The sequence below is a fragment of the Dendrobates tinctorius genome, unplaced genomic scaffold (genome assembly GCF_039654945.1).
Source record: "Dendrobates tinctorius isolate UK_male_01 unplaced genomic scaffold, ASM3965494v1 ptg000138l, whole genome shotgun sequence".
Classification (NCBI taxonomy): Eukaryota; Metazoa; Chordata; class Amphibia; order Anura; family Dendrobatidae; genus Dendrobates; species Dendrobates tinctorius.
In genome coordinates, this window is record NW_027361806.1 from 2,257,040 (window position 1) to 2,274,882 (window position 17,843).

General features: G+C 44.3%; 1 protein-coding gene across 1 annotated transcript in view; it reads right to left on the minus strand.

Moving 5' to 3' along the window:
• Positions 1-318: 318 nt before the first annotated feature.
• LOC141048621 (cytochrome P450 4A6-like) overlaps positions 319-17,843 on the minus strand; it is a 50,517-nt gene continuing 32,992 nt past the window's right edge. The window contains exons 10-12 of the mRNA XM_073544388.1: positions 13,859-13,923; positions 3,323-3,405; positions 319-2,999 (exon numbers count right to left, since the gene is read on the minus strand). Of these exons, the coding sequence (XP_073400489.1) occupies positions 2,810-2,999; positions 3,323-3,405; positions 13,859-13,923 (338 nt within the window). The 3' untranslated portion in view covers positions 319-2,809. The remainder of the gene's footprint in view (positions 3,000-3,322; positions 3,406-13,858; positions 13,924-17,843) is intronic.

The window sequence follows — 17,843 nt, forward strand, 5'->3', positions numbered from 1 at the left end:
CACACCCCAATGCACCTCCAGATACGTATACAAAAGTTCAAAACGTGATTTCTCACTGCTGAAGCATCGCTTTTGGGCTTATCTTTTAAAGGGCTACACAATTATATTAATAGTTTTGGAAGGAGAGGGGGGAGAAGTTTCCGACCAGTTCACTTTAAGCCCTTTTGAGACTAGACAAGTCGACTTAAATATCCAGTAGACCTCTCACTGTTGGAGTTTCCGCAGTCTGTTTGGAACATGGTATCTGTTCAATCAATGTTATGGTGGTTTTGCTTGAAATCATATTCGTGTTCTAAAGCAAAATTTCTGGAGACACTATGTTTTAAAAAAACTTTTATTCACCTACGAGCGGTGTGTGCTCTTGTGTTGCCGCAGTTGCTGGACAGTGCGGCCTACGGACCAAAGTGACCATGGACAACACTGCAGGAGATAGCTAACATAGTCTGTATGACAATAACAAATGTTCTGATACATTCACACTCATACGACTTGACAAAGGAAGGAAATAGACCTAGGTTTTGGATTTCTTTTTCCACAATGTGCTTGGGGCCAATACATTACAAAGGGTGAATGACCTCGGTCTGTATGTAATTTTGTATTTTTAGACTAATATTCCTTCGGTATGGGGTGAGTCCATAGGATGTCCCAATGCTGTGCCAATATGGTCCTAATGAAGGTGTGGCCTGAATTATACGTGGTCAGAAAATGTATGCTAAAAAGGAGCAGTTTCACGTCACTCGTTTTGCATATGGTAGCTAGACACTATGCCGGAGTATGTTTTTTGGCTGTATTTAGTACATCCGTAATGAGCTTGGAAAGATAATATTTCTCCTGAAAGGAGATGTGCAGCCTTGGGGATCCTCTGCCATCACTTTATGTGACTGCAGACTTATGAATCCTCATAGCGTGCAGCGTGTGCACTGTCAGGATTCTCCGATGCTGGTAGCGGGTCTGTTATGATTGAGTCACCGTAGGAGGCAAAAACAGAAATGCCAGCTAAGTCCAGAAAACCAGAGAGGTTGGAAGCTATCGGATTGCAGACCCCTGATCCTATCCAAAACAACTAACAGTAGCCGTGGGGGGTTCCTACGATGCCCTAGACCCCTCGATCACAGCTGGAGAATTAAATAGGCCTAAAGAAAGAAAGGGGAAATCTAAACTGCCCCAGAGCAGACCCCAAAGCAATAGGCAGCCCCCAACATATAATGACGGTGAAGCAAGATGAAAACACTAACACAGACAGAAAGATAGACTGAGCAAAGACGGGGCCCAAGCAAACTAGATAGGAAAGGACAGGAAGGCTGCTGTCTGCAATTCGTGAAAAACCCTATGAAAATAAGAGCCAACAGACTGACAGTGAAAAAGGCCCTGAAGACGCTAGGCTTCAAAAAAGCTATGTCAGTACTCAGGAATATTCTGAAGACAGAGCAACCGGCAAAAGGAAATTCAGCTCACCCCAGCAGGGAATGGCAGAATCCAGAAAAGCAAGGAAAACAAAAACAAAACGCAAATGCTAACATGCAAAGCAGAAAACTTAGCTTTAGAGGAGCAGGAATCAGACTGGTGTCCTAGAAGTCCACAGAGAAATCACCCGCAGGGCAGAAGGGCGTCGGCAGCCTTATATCCAGTCCGTGACTCCACTCAGCCAGTCATCCTCATTAGGCTCAGGTGCTTGATAATCAGGCTCATTACCTTCCTTTACCAGAATAGGGAGTTCACCAGACCTCAGTGACGAAGGGGAAAATGAACTCACAACAGGGCGGGAGCTTGACCACAAATATGCGATTTGCATACATTTGGTCACAAGTCAACTAGTCGTGTGTGGCCTCTCTCAATACAGGGGAATTGAGAGGCCAGACACGTCTAGTCGAATGCGGATGGAAGTATGCACATCGCATACTTGCAATTACGTGACCACCCACTTCTGACACTGGAGAATCCTGACAGCTTGCACTGTGCGCGCTCATGAAGATTAACAAGGCTGAAGTCACATAGATTGACTGCAGACTTGAGTCCTGATCCTGGACAACCCCTTTAAATCGTTTTAAAAATAGTAGTAAATGTTTTCTTATTTGCTCATTTTTTTCCCACACTCTTTTAAAGTAATCAGATAGAATATTACGTAAGCAGGATGGGTAGTGGGCACTCCCTTGTTATGAGAAATAATTTGTCTGCACATGAAAAATTGGCCATAAAATTAAATTTTCAGGACATGAACATTGCAGTGAGGGCAGCGGAAAAGCATGGTGGTGTAGTCATACAGTAAAGGTCGGAATATATGCCTGAGTCACTCAGATTCTTACACACCATATGACAAGAATCCCTGAAGACTCTAGCCATCTCTGGTTGCCAGTATCTGTTCTGCAGCTGAACGATCTCCATGCAGCTGCTGACTCGGCAATGTTATTCAAAAAAGTCATTGCAGAGTCATATGCAAGCTACATATATGTTCTAAGTCACTGGGTGCTCTGCAAGTAGTTAATACATTTCCCACATAAAGTAAAGGTAAAACTCTGGCTGTCTGCTGCCACCACTAGGGGGAGCAAGGCAACTAGTTGCATACATGGAACTCAATAATAAGTTTTCAGAAAGCTCCTAAACACCCCCTAGTGGTGACTGCAGACAGGCAGAATGTTGTCTTTTACCCTTATGTGTACACAGAGGATTTGGAGCTCGGTAGGATACTTACTATTGATACTCATTCATCCAGCTCATACTGTGAAGTTTTACTATAAACTTATCCTTGAAAATTTCTAAATTAAAAATAATTCTAAAAATGATATAATGATATGAAGAAATGTATAACACATTAGATATTTTTTGTCTTGTCACAGTTTATCTTCTTCAGATAGATGTGTATTCCATTTATGGAGCGTAAAATTATTTGGGCTCGTTGCAATGGTTCACTCTTAGGGTCCGGAAGTAACTCAAACTTCTGTAAGGTCAAAGCAGTGGCAACTTTCATTTCATTCATTGCAAAATTCTGTCCAATGCAGTTTCTGGGAGAGAGAATATAAAATTGTAAGGTACAGTTGTATGTAATACAATGTATGATACATGAAAACAGTGAGGAACTATGGGGGTACTAGACAGCACTTGTGGGGAGCTGGCAATGTTATGACACAGTAATGGCTCCAATAACTCCAGCAGAGGACAACCCCTTTTGAAACTGGTTTTACAGACATTCATGCCTTTTGGGCCATGGATGCGTAGCAGAAGAGATAATTTATACAGTCCCCCTGAACAACAATTCATTAACATGCAAGTCTTTGGGGTTTTTTTATTATGCAGGCTCCTATTTTTATTATCCTTCTCGTATTACCTTGCTCCTGCAGAGAATGGCACAAAGGCATGAGAGTGTCTTGACGCCGAATTTTCTGGAGAGAACCTCAGGGGATCAAACACCTAAAAAGACACAGAATGAGTAATGTGAACACCAGCGCATATCACCCTTTCAGGACAAGTTAGAAACATGGAACTCTTGAAGTCGACCTTTCACCAGTTTCACCATGTTAAACAGGCCACATTATGGAATAGTGGCTGCAGAGCCGGGTAAAATATATGTTTTATTTTTAATTCCTACACTCCATTGCGTGGACATTTTCTTATAAAATTTAGGTTATAATGCATCTTATAGTTCAACTGGGCATTCGATTTGTCACTGTGGGTGTGCACTTCTTCCCCTGCATGAGGTTGACCAATCACAAGCAGGCAGTATCATGCAAGGGAGAAAAGATCACGCCCACCTCTCACCAGTGACCGCTGCAGCTGCTGTGTAGAGATACTGTAAGAAGGGGCCAGGATGGTAGTCATGGCCGAGGACATCAGGGCCTTGGTGTCCTGGCCTCTTTCTACAGAAAAATTGTCAGCTTCTACCGGCGTACCTGTTCGGGGTTCTGATTCACCATCAGGAATTTCACTGCGGTGCGACACAGCTCCTGCACACTCAGCTTCTGTGCACAGGGTAGAAAGAACGGACACAGATACCAGTTCAGATGCCAACCAAACGATTTTACTTTTCTCTTCAATGGTCCCGGACACATCAGTTACATTACAGTCCACACAGCATTCCTCCTACATTTTCCATTTCCTGCTTTCTTTGGCCTCACGCCCATTACAGGGTAGTAGCGACCTTGGCTGTACCGCAGCATCACTCCTGTAGGACCTCAAGACGTTCATCCATTTCGCCCCAGATTTGCAAGTTTCAGCCCTATTTAAGATCTGCCACATGGTGAATATTCTGCGCCCTGCACGACTTTTGGACCATGCATTCCTTCACGTTCCTGCCTCTGTCGTAAACTGAAATTTCCCGGGTCCAGTCTTATCCAGCACCCGTCTGACTGTGCCTGTGCTTTTCTTCTTCATAACGTTGTGTAGCTGCTATGGTGTCCTGGGCTTAGAGCCCTTGTCGACACTTTGGGCGTGCTCGTCCTACTAAACTGTTCCTATCTCCTACACTTGCTTAACCCATAGCAGCTCCTCCTACAGTTAACCCTATGTGAATTTCCTATAGATATACCTAACAGGACCCACTAGTATACCCCCATCTAGTGGCCCACTACAGAACTACACTTACCCATATCTAGAAATTCTATACTAATAGTGCCCTCCACTATTGAACCTGAAGGATACACCTGCGTACCCTAACCTATGCATTTATATGTAAAACAATACAACACAATATACAGTATTACAATATGTACAACATGGTAACACATATAATGTGGCAGTACCAATGAGAACGGCGGTAATACACAATAGTGTAGCAGTACCGGAGCATAATTATATCTGTTCAACATTTACAATATATATATATTAGAACTCCTTAAAGGGGAGGTGGCATTAAAGAGGACGTTTCAGTTCACTCCCCTACATTCCCCCTTTACTAAAATTTGGTTGTCCCGACCAAACAAGCTACAATGTTTACACTACACGTAAACCAATCTGAAGAGTCTTCTTATTCGGTACAATAATGCACCGCAGTATGTAGTGCAAAACTGGCTCACAATCCTCCAGGTTATGTCCATTGATATATATACCTATATTTTTATATACAACATATTTACATCATATGGCCCATTCTTTTTAGGAGCAGTCAGTCTCTTTGAGGTAGCGCTCCCCCTTTCCTTGACGGGAGCAGGCTTTCCCACTAGTTAGGAAAACATCATCATTTTCTCAAACGTGTGGCCCGTGGTTCAGGCCATCCAGTACTTTTCTGGCAGTTTCTGCTTTTCCAGCAGAAGTGGCACAACAGGTGCAACAAAAACACGTCGGGCCATGTCCCCATAGAGTGGGGCATTTTCATTATAGGGACGCGGAACAGTCCCTCCATAATATATTTTTTCCAGGCGCATCGAGCGCAACTTTTCCTTAAAGAGACAGTATTGTCATGGGTCAGTAGGAGGAAAACAGGAGACGTGGAACCTGGGCCCCTGAACTGCCCCTCAGGCTAAGGGGGTGCCCTGACTCTCCTTAACTTGGGGGTACACTTGATGGTAGTGAGGCCCAAGTCCCCGACCTGTCCCTATCTCCTGTTTAGCCCTGAGTTAAACCCCCCAACCCCCTCCCCAGGAGGCGAGACAGGGAAAACATGTACTGCACCAAATAACAAACAGGGAAAGAGAAGACAGACACCTAAGGGTAAAATAAACTAAAAAACGAGACTTAGCTTCTCTCTGCTGCTAATGGTCTGAGCAGCAGAGTAAGGCACGAGAACAAGGGGATAGTTGGAGCTCCACTGCAACACAGCCTGCTCCTGAGTCCAGCTTGGTTGGTCTCCAAATGAATAATATCACCAACAGTGAGTTGCAGCACCTGATGACCCTTTATAGGAAGCAGGGAGTGGTCACACCTGATGACTGACTAAACATGTAGTAACACCAGCGGCCACTGGGGGGAACCCATATTAATTCCCGAGGGCCAGAAAGGAAAAAGGTTTATATAAGAGAGTCCAGACTTTGACAGCGATCCAAAAATGGATCGAGACAAGTACTTAGCGGCGGACGTTCAGGTGCGTTGCATCCGTAGCCGAATTCCACTGTCAGTGGCTACTGGTGTACGACTCTGCAGCCACAGAGTCGTGTGCCATTCAGGGGAGAGGTGCAGCATGGGACGTAGATGGTTGTGGGGCAGCCTGCTCCGGCTGTGGGAAAAGCCTAATGTCATCCTCGCTTAAGAGCGTTACCGCAAACGCGTAATACCCCCACCGACAGTCTTCTTTAAACAAGGATACTTCATTGCCCTCCTCCAGGGCCCTGCCAAATCTTATGGAGGCCGCGTTTACGTAGACCTTTGCGTTGGTTCCGTCTTCTCTGATGAAGACATACCCCCGCTCAATGTCCACGTATGCTACCGACCTCGGGTACGCAGACCTGCCAGGGCACTTCCACCCTGCCGCAGCTCAGCCCACTCCTCCTTTTCCTATTGTTTCTTTTTCTGTATCACATCTTCCACCCAGGCCGCCTGCCTGGGGGTGGGGAAAGGCCCCTCTGGTGTTAGGGGGAAGTGGGGAGAGCCCAGGTCTGCAGCGACGGAGGGTGCTGCGGAGTCCGCTGGGTATGAATATGCAGCTACACCCCCCTCGGGGATGCGCTGATAAGCGACAGCGGCTGAGTAAGGGGGCGGTGAGTGGGACCATCTGTCAAGGGCAAGGGGATGAGGGTCACACCCTCTCCGGAGGCTAGAGAGTGGTCGCACCCGTGCCGGGCCCGCTGGCTGCTTTGGTCACCGTTCCTACCTCTGGTGTTGGCGCCACTGGCCTCTGCTTTTCCAGCTGCAGTTCCTCTCGGGTGGGCGCCGTTTCCGGTCCCCGATGAATCAATGACGAGGGTTCCGGCACACAGGGTTCCTTCTGTCGGCGTCAAGCCGGAAGCTCCGCCTGCTGCTCCGCCATCAAGCTTCGTCCAGCCGGGGATCCCGCACTCTCGGAGCCCGTGGTCTTTCCCGGACGCTCACTTTGCGGACGGGACAGCTCTGTGGAATTGTCCACCGGGGACTCTGCCAGTTCTTCCCAAGGCCTGCTGGACCGCATCCTTCCATCTTCCTTCCTCCAACGCCACTTTATGCGGCCCACACCTTGACTACTTCGGGTGCAGGAGTGTTGCATTGCACCTGAGTTGCCATTGCTTACTTGTACTGCACCACCGCTTCCAGAATCTTCTGGGAAGCCACACCCATTTCCAGGTGGGTACTCCCCTGTCAACTCCACCCAGGTGCAGGAATTCTGTAAGGGAGGGTGAGGTTTTCTTCTTTTCAGCCAGTCCCACCAGGGGAGGGCCAGGGTACAATGACAGGCAACTTTTGGTGCGAAGGGGGCACGGAAACACCCACGAACGGTGAGGGTTATGTCTTCTTCTTTATCTTCGGCGCCATTTCCCGCCAACTCCATGGCCGCCATCTTGGTCAACACAAAATCTGGTTGAGGCACAGTGTCAGTCCAATCTGTTAGATCAGTCACATCCGGTGGTACACAATCTTGCATACTTTCTTCTTTTCTACACTTCAGGGTCACAACTTCCACCCCCACTTTACTTGTCATCTTTCTCTTTGCGGGTTCTCTGCACTGCAAGGTAGTCGCATCCTGCTGACTACACCAAATGTAAGAAGGGGCCAGGATGGTAGTCATGGCCGAGGACATCAGGGCCTTGGTGTCCCGGCCTCTTCCTACAGAAAAATTGTCAGCTTCTACCGGTGTACCTGTTCGGGGTTCTGAGTCACCATCAGGAAATTCACTGCGGTGCGACACAGCTCCTGCACACTCAGCTTCTGTGCACAGGGTAGAAAGAACAGACACAGATACCAGTTCAGATGCCAACCAAATAATTTTACTTTTCTCTTCAACGGTCCTGGACACATCAGTTACATTACAGTCCACACAGCATTTCTCCTGCATGTTCCCTTTCCTGCTTTCTTTGTCCTCACGCACATTACAGGGTAGTAGCACCCTTGGCGGTTCTGCAGCATCATTCATATAGGACCTCAAGACATAGGGGATCTCTTTCATCCGTTTCGCCCCGGATTTGCAAGCTTCAGCCCTATTTAAGATCTGCCACATGGTGAATATTCTGCGCCCTGCATGACATTTGGACCAAGTACTCCTTCTCGTTCCTGCCTCTGTCATAAACTGCAATTTCCCAGGTGCTCCAGTCTTATCAAGCACCCATCTGACTGTGTCTGTGCTTTTCTTCTTCATAACGTTGAGTAGCTGCTATGGTGTCCTAGACTTAGAGCCCTTGTGGACACTTCGGGCGTGCTAGCCCTTCTAAACTGTTCCTATCTCCTACACTTGCTTAACCCATAGCAACTCCTCCTACAGTTAACCCTATGTGAACTTCCTATAGATATACCTAACAGGACCCACTAGTACACCCCCAATTAGTGGCCCACTGCAGAACTACACTTACCCATATCTAGAAACTCTATACTAATAGTGCCATCCACTATTGTACCCGAAGGATGCACCAGCTTACGCTAACCTATGCATTTATATGTAAAACAATACAACACAATATACAGTATTACAATATGTACAACATGGTAACACATATAATGTGGCAGTACCAATGAGAACAGCGGTAATACACAATAGTGTAGCAGTACCGGAGCATAATTATATCTCTACAACATTTATAATATATTTATATTAGAACTCCTTAAAGGGGAGGTGGCATTAAAGGGGACGTTTCAATTCACTCCCATACAATACAACAGAGCACAGTTTATCACCAGATTAATAAAAAAGGTCTGAACATGTTGGATCCTTCTCTTCCTCATCATTATCTGTCAGTGAAGAATCAGAAAACCCCCAGACACATTAGACTGTCAGCCGACATCGGTGGGTTCGGTCAACTTTAGCCTAATGTGTACAGGGATGTCAGAAAAGCATTTGTACTTTGTATACTAAAGTCCTGTTATACTTTTTTACGAGTTCTGAGTCTGCGGAATGGATTCCAATACAAAGCAAAGGCAATTGGTGGCTTACTGCAAAGGAATGAAAGTTAGTTCAGAGATAAGAATTACATCCTTGGAAATTGGTGTCTTTTCAGCTATTCATACATTTAGGCCAGGTTTACATGTTCAGTATCTGGGTCAGCATTTTACATCAGTATTTGTAAGCCACATCTTAAAAAAAGTTTAATAGAAACACGTCACCACTTCTGTATTTATCACCCACTCCTGGTTTTGACTTACAAATACTGATGCAAAATACTGACCAAATACTGAATGTGTGAATGTGGCCTTATAGTAATAATCCAGGGAAGGCTTTTAAGGCAATGGATTCTCTCTGGGTTTACATTGAACAAATTGTAACATATTAAGGAAAACTTAATATCAGGAGCTTGAATGTAATAAAGAGAATAATGGGAAGCTGCAGTCTAGGGCCAGACAGTGTTAGTGGATTTTAAAGAGGTTGCTTACTACTTTTACATTGATGAGCTCTCCTTACGATAAGTCAATTAACCCCTTTCTGCCATGGACGGGATAGTACGTCATAGCGATCAGCAGCACTCACAGCGTGAGCGCCGCTGATCGCGGCCGGATGTCAGCTGATTATCACAGCTCACACCTGGCACTATGTGTCAGGGGCGGTCACGGATCACCCCCGACACATTAACCTTTGGCACACTTGATCAAACATGATCGCAGTGTACCGGGGGTTTAGGGAAGCATCGGAAGGGAGAGGGCTCCCTCCGTGCTTCCCTGAGCCCCCCACAGCAGCGCGATGTGCAGCGCTGCTGCGGGGGCCTCCTTCCCTGCAGGTCTCCGGATCCAATATGGCGCCGGGGACCTTCGGGGGGCCTGCAGGGAGGCGGCTTCCTCATGCCTGCTGAGCGCAGGCATGAGGAAGCCTGCTGCAGTGCCTGACAGATCGCTGATCAGCGATCTGTCACATCACAGTGATGTCCCCCTTGGGACATTGTAATAAAGTTAAAAAAAGTGTAAAAATAATTTATAAAAAAAACGCTAAATAAATTGAAAAAAAAAAAAATAATTTCCCTAATAAATTCATTTTTTGGAAATAAAAACCCAAAACAATAAAAGTACACATATTTCGTATCGCCGCATCCGTAACGACCCGCCCTATAAAAATGTCCCACTAGTTAACCCCTTTATTGAACCCCTTAAAAAATAAAAATAAAAAACAAAGCAAAAAATAATGATTTATTATCATACCACCGAACAAAAAGTGTAATAATGCGCGATCAAAAAGACGGATATACGGTAAATATCCATGGTACCGCTGAAAACGTCATCTTATCCCGCAAAAAATGAGCCACAACACAGGATCATCAACGAAAAACTAAAAAAGTTATAGCTCACAGAATAAAGCGATGCAAAAATAATTATTTTTTATATAAAATTGTTTTCATTGCATAAAAGCGCCAAAACATAAAAAAACGACATAAATGAGGTATTACTGTAATCGTACTGACCCGAAGAATAAAACCGCTTTATCAATTTTACCACAGGTGAAACGGTGTAAACGCACCCCCAAAAGTAATTCTTGAAATGCTGGTTTTTGTTCATTCTGAGTCCCAAAAAACGGAATAAAAAGCGATCCAAAAAGTCACGTGCCCGAAAATGGTACCAATAAAAACGTCAACTCGTCCTGCAAAAAATAAGACCTCACATGACTCGGTGGGTCAAAATACGGAAAAATTATAGCTCTCAATATGTGGTGATGCAAAAACTATTTTTACAATAAAAAGCGTCTTTTAGCGTGCGACAGCTGCCAAACATAAAAACCGCCATAAATAGTAAATCAAACCCCCCGTTATCACCCCCTTAGTTAGGGAAAAATAATAAAATTTAAAAAATGTATTTATTTCCTTTTTCCGATTAGGGTAGGGCTAGGGTTAGGGCTAGGGTTAGGGCTGAGATTAGGGTTAGGGGTGTGTTGGGGTTCGGGTTGGAGTTAGAATTGGGGGTTTCCACTGTTTGGGCACATCAGGTGCTCTCCAAATGCAACATGGTGTCTGATCTCAATTCCAGCTAATTCTGCGTTGAAAAAGTCAAATAGTGCTCCTCCCCTTCCAAGCTCTGTCATGCACCCAAACAGTGGTTTGCCCCCACATATAGGGTATCAGCGTACTCAGGACAAATTGCAAAACAACTTTTGGGGTCCAATTTCTCCTGTTACCCTTAGGAAAATAAAAAATTGGGGGCAAAAATATCATTTTTGTGGAAAAAAATATGATTTTTTTATTTTCACGCCCGGACATTATAAACTTCTGTGAAGCACTTGGGGGGTCAAAGTGCTCACACACATCTAGATAAGTTCCTTAGGGGGTCTAGTTTCCAAAATGGGGTCACTTGTGGGGGGTTTCCACTGTTTAGGTACATCAGGGGCTCTCCAAAAGCAACATGACTCCAGCAGACCATTCCATCAAAGTCTGCATTCCAAAGCGTCACTACTTCCCTTCCGAGCCCCGACGTGTGCCTATACAGTAGTTTTCTCCCACATATGGGGTATCAGGGTACTCAGGACAAATTGGACAACAACTTTTGGGGTCCAATTTCTCCTGTTACCCTTGGGAAAATAAAAAAATTGGAGACTAAATGATCATGTTCGTGGAAAAAATATGATTTTTTTATTTTCACGCCCGGGCGTTATAAGCTTCTGTGAAGCACTGGGGGTTCAAAGTGCTCACCACACATCTAGATAAGTTCCTTTGAGGGTATGACATCATTTGTGGGGTGTTTCCACTGTTTAGGCACATCAGGGGCTTTCCAAACGCGGCATGGCGTCCAATCCCAATTCCAGCCAAAAAAGTCAAATGGCGCTGCTTCCCTTCCGAGCTCTGCCATGCACCCAAATAGTGGTTTACCCCCACATATGGGGTATCAGTGTACTCAGGACAAATTGCACAATAACTTTTGGGGTCCTGTTACCCTTGGAAAAATAAAAATTGAGGGTGAAAACAAAGATCATTTTTGTGGAAAAAATATGATTTTTTAATTGTACGGCTGTACGTTATAAACTTCTGTGAAGCCCTTGGGGGTTCAAAGTTCTCACCACACATCTAGATAAGTTCTTTGGGGGGTCTAGTTTCCAAAATGGTGTCATTTGTGGGGGGGTTTCCACTGTTTTGGTGCATCAGGGGCTTTCCAAACGCTACATGGTGTCCGATCTCAATTCCAGCCAAAAAAGTCAAATGGCGCTGCTTCCCTTCCGAGCTCTGCCATGCGCCCAAATAGTCTTTTACACCCACATATGGGGTATCTGCATACTTAGGACAAATTGCACAATAACTTTTAGGGTCCTGTTACCCTTGAGAAAATAAAAATTGGGGGTGAAAAGATCATTTTTGTGGAAAAAATATGATTTTTTAATTGTACGGCTGAACTTCTGTGAAGCCCTTGTGGGTTCAAAGTTCTCACCACATAACTAGATAAGTTCCTTGGGGCATCTAGTTTCCAAAATGGGGTCACTTGTGTGGGGTTTCCACTGTTTAGGTACATCAGGGACTCTCCAAACGTGACATGGCGTCCAATCTGAATTCCAGCCAATTTTGCATTGAAAAAGTCAAACGGCGCTCCTTCCCTTCTGAGCTCTGCCATGCGCCGAAACAGTGGTTCCCCCCCCCCACATATCAGGTATCGGTGTACTCAGGACAAATTGCACAATAACTTTTGCAGTCTAATTTCTCCTGTTACCCTTGGTAAAATAAAAAAATTGGACCTGAAGTAATTTTTTGTGAAAAAAGTTAAATGTTAATTTTTTTTAAACATTCAAAAAATTCCTGTGAAGCACCTGAAGGGTTAATAAACTTCTTGAATGTGGTTTTGAGCACCTTGAGGGGTGCAGTTTTTAGAATGGTGTCACTTTTGGGTATTTTTTATCATATAGACCCCTCAAAGTGACTTTAAATGTGATGTGGTCAGTAAAAATAAAATGGTGTTGCAAAAACGAGAAATCGCTGGTCAACTTTTAACCCTTATATCTTCCTAACAAAAAAAAAATTTTTGGTTCCAAAATTGTGCTGATGTAAAGTAAACATGTGGGAAATGTTACTTATTAAGTTTTTTGTGTGCCGTATCTCTGTGATTTAAGGGCATAAAAATTCAAAGTTGGAAAATTGTGACATTTTCAAAATTTTTGCCAAATTTCAGTTTTTTTCACAAATAAATCCAAGTTATTTGAATGAAATTTTACCACTAACATGAAGTACAATATGTCATGAGAAAACAATGTCAGAATCGCCGGGATCCTTGGAAGCGTTTCAGACTTTTTACCTCATAAAGGGACAGTGGTCAGAATTGTAAAAATTGGCCCGGTCATGAACGTGCAAACCACCCTTCGGGGTTAAGGGGTTAAATAATATCAGTGGAGGTCCGCCACCCGACACACCCATCAACAAGTATTATCACCCCTGGAAGCCGGATGTATATAGTGTGGAACAGCACAGCTCTGTACCGAATGTAGTGGTCACTGCGAAGAACTTTTTTCAGTATGGGGCTGATCTGCAGCACCCGGCAGTGACCACTAAAAAGTGAATGTCAGTGCCGTGTTAGGCTCCATATACTACATGCAGATAACAACCGATCGGTGCAGCCATGATCTTATATTGATGACCTATCCGAAGAATAAGTCATCAAAACAAAAGTGCTGGAAAAAAAACTTTAAGCATTTTCTTTATATAATGTTACAATAATTCCCCAGGACTGTGGGGAATTACTCACATCATGTCCAGACACAATGACCAACAACATCCCATGTAACACCTGTCCCACTATTGGGGCAGTGGCTGTGATATTTGGTTGAGATACTGGATACTTATAAATGCCAGGTCCTGTTTGATAAAGCAGAATGGAGTTATAGGAGATGGATGGGAATATTACACATTTATAGTATTACCTCTGGATCCTCCCAGATACTGGGGCACCGGTTTATAAGATATATAGAGATGAGAACAATGGTACCTGTAGAAAGAAAGCATAAAAATTCTCACATAGATATATGATAGATAGATAGATGATAGATAAATAGATAGATAGATAATAGATAAAGGATAGATAGATGATAGATAAAATAAAATAGTAGATACTGACACCAGAAAGTAGTAAAATATAAAAATATAGCAAAATAATAAATGTATAAAAAACATATAAATAATCAAATTCTCACTTTATATTTTATTATCTACAGTCATATGTTAAAGTTTGGGCACCCCTATTAATGTTAACCTTTTTTCTTCATAACAATTTTGGTTTTTGCAACAGCTATTTCAGTTTCATATATCTAATAACTGATGGACTCAGTTATATTTCTGGATTCAAATGAGGTTTACTGTACTAACAGAAAATGTGCAATCTGCATTTAAACAAAATTTGACCGGTGCAAAAGTATGGGCACCCTTATCATTTTCTTTATTTGAACACTCCTAACTACCGTACTTTTTACTGACTTCATGAAGCACTAAATTGGTTTTGTAACCTCATTGAGCTTTGAACTTCATAGCCAGGTGTATCAAATCATGAGAAAGGGTATTTAATGTGGCCACTTGCAAGTAGTTCTCCTATTTGATTCTCCTATGAAGAGTGGCATCATGGGCTCCTCAAATCAACTCTCAAATGATCTGAAAACAAAGATTATTCAAAATAGCTTTTCAGGGGAAGGATACAAAAAGTTGTCTCAGAGATTTAACCTGTCAGTTTCCACTGTGAGGAACATAGTACGGAAATGGAAGAACACAGGTACAGTTCTTGTTAAGCCCAGAAGTGGCAGGCCAAGAAAAATATCAGAAAGGCAGAGAAGAAGAATGGTGAGAACAGTCAAGGACAATCCACAGACCACCTCCGAAAAAACACTGAGAGACATTAATGTAAAGCATCCTTGCACAGGTCTACGTAAAGTGTGGGAAAGACTTGATGAATGCTATGGGACAGTAGAAGTCATAGAGAATGCTTTATATAAAACAATTGATGATTTTCCTAAGATAGGACCTAAAGGTTATCAAAAGCTTAGAGAACTGAGTGATTTATTGGTTGAGTTACAGGTTGCCCAGGAGGAAGGAGACTTGCCCGGATTGGCATTTTTGGACACCGCTAAGGGTGTCAATCTGATAGTACAGAAACTTCCTTACAACCTACAAGAAACGTGGTTCACGGTATAAACAAAATCATAATGTACCTTTCCCTCCTTTCACTGTATTTGTTGATTTTGTCACCCAACAATCTAGGATTAGAAATTGCCCTAGTTTTGACTTTACTCTGTCATGTTCCACTGCCCCTGGTGCAAAACCCGGTAAGACACCCGTGGCAGTACACAAAACTTACATTGTTTCCACAGGCCCTCCTCACAATGTGAATAAACCCCCTCCAGAAGAGAAGAAGCTTCAGGATGTCAGTAAAAATTGCCCTCTACACAAGAAACCACATCCTCTACTAAAATGCAGATTCTTCGGGGAGAAGTCTTTAGAGGATCGCAAAGGATTCCTCAAGGAGAACAACATCTGCTTCAAATGTTGTGCCACAACCTCTCACTTCGCCAGTAACTGTGAAGCTAGCATGAAATCAGCAGAATGCAGCAGCATGGATCACAATACAGCCTTGCACCCTGGAACACCTACACAAGTGTTCTCGCAAGCAGAGGAGCACAATAGGAAGCAGAAGGACACTGACGAAGACACCCTGGAGGTCAGCTCTAAATGTAGAGAGATCTGTAAGGGATTCAGAGGAGGAAGGTCCTGTTCAAAAATCTGCCTTGTTCGAGTCTATACTGCAGGCCGCAAGGACAAAGCCCTCAAGATATACGTAATCCTGGATGACCAAAGTAACAGGTTTCTAGCCAGGTCCATCTTCTTTGACAACTTCAGCATTGTAGGCCCTGGTTCTCACTACACCCTGAGGACGTGTTCAGGCACCATTGAGATGGCGGGGAGAAAAGTAACCGGATACAAGGTGGAGTTCATAGATGGCCAAACCTGCCTATTGTTACCGACCATCCTGGAGTGCAACCAGATTCCTGACAACAGGTCAGCGATACATTCACGGGAGGTGGTGACACATCACCCCCATCTAAAATGTATAGCCCACCTGATACCTGAGATGGGTCCAGGAACCCCAATAGCTTTACTCCTGGGAAGAGATATACTACAAGTCCACAAGACAAGAGAGTGTGTAAACGGCTCCAGGAGCACTCCATATGCACAGAGGCTCGACCTTGGATGGGTCATAGTAGGAGACGTCTGTCTAGGAGGAGCACACAAGCCTCAGTCAACAGGATGTTTACCAGCACACTAGAAAATGGACGTCCGTCTCTCTTCCGGCCATGTCACAATAGTTGGTTGGTAAAGGAATTGCCAAACAGCACTCCCCTACCTTGCCCTTTCTCAGTACCAACCGACGAAGACCACACCTGTGAAGGTGAACTAGACCACATGGGATGTCTTCCACAGGAAAAAGGAGGACGACAAGGTAGCGATGTCCATAGAAGATAGGATGTTCTTGGACATCATAGATAGACAAATAGTCAAAGACGAATCGAACAGTTGGGTCGCACCTTTACCATTTCGACCTCAGAGAAGGCACCTACCCAACAACAGGGAACTGGTCTACAGCCGATTCATCTCCCTCAGGCACAAGTTTCAGAAGACACCTGAAACAAAGGAACACTTCTTCACCTTCATGGGGAAGATATTCCAGAACAACCACGCAGAGATTGCACCTGCACTTCGGCCCTCAGAGGAGTGTGGGTACCTGCCCATCTTTGGAGTATACCATCCTAAGAAGCCAGGTCAAATACGAGTGGTATTCGACTCAAGCGCCAAATGCGAAGATGTTTCGTTGAATTATGTCCTACTGTCAGGTCCAGACCTCAACAACAGATTTCTGGAAGTACTACTCTCTTTCCGCAGAGATACGCTGGCATTTATGGCTGACATACAACAGATGTTGCACGGTTTTCTCGTCAAAGTGGAACACAGAAACTACTTGAGGTATATCTGGTACGTGACAACAATCCGGACAAAGACATCACAGAATACCGGATGAGGGTGCACATCTTCGGGAACAGCCCTTCCCCAGCAGTCGCTGTCTAGTGCCTTTGATCATCTAACCATCCCCTGGTGTGCTGGCCCCAGCTGCCAAATTATACCCAACCATCTCCCACAATCCCTCTCTCCTGACCCTGTAGTGTGGCCTATATGTAGTAGTTGCTAAGGGGAAGCACACAGTGTGGGGTACAGCACGCAAGCATCCCATAAGCAAAGCATCACAGAAGATAAGCATCCAGCAAAACGGCAGTTATACATGGCATGGAATTAACATTCATCTTCTCTCTTCACACAGGTAATCAACTGAGCCACCCTGCATGTATTTACTCCATTCACTGCCAGCAAGCAGCCTGAATGATACAACTTCCCACCTCTGCTGCCTCTATTTCTCTGCTGTAATATATCCAAATGGTAATCAACTGAGCCACCCTGCATGTATTTACTCCATTCACTGCCAGCAAGCAGCCTGAATGATACAACTTCCCACCTCTGCTGCCTCTATTTCTCTGCTGTAATATATCCAAATGGTAATCAACTGAGCCACCCTGCATGTATTTACTCCATTCACTGCCAGCAAGCAGCCTGAATGATACAACTTCCCACCTCTGCTGCCTCTATTTCTCTGCTGTAATATATCCAAATGGTAATCAACTGAGCCACCCTGCATGTATTTACTCCATTCACTGCCAGCAAGCAGCCTGAATGATACAACTTCCCACCTCTGCTGCCTCTATTTCTCTGCTGTAATATATCCAAATGGTAATCAACTGAGCCACCCTGCATGTATTTACTCCATTCACTGCCAGCAAGCAGCCTGAATGATACAACTTCCCACCTCTGCTGCCT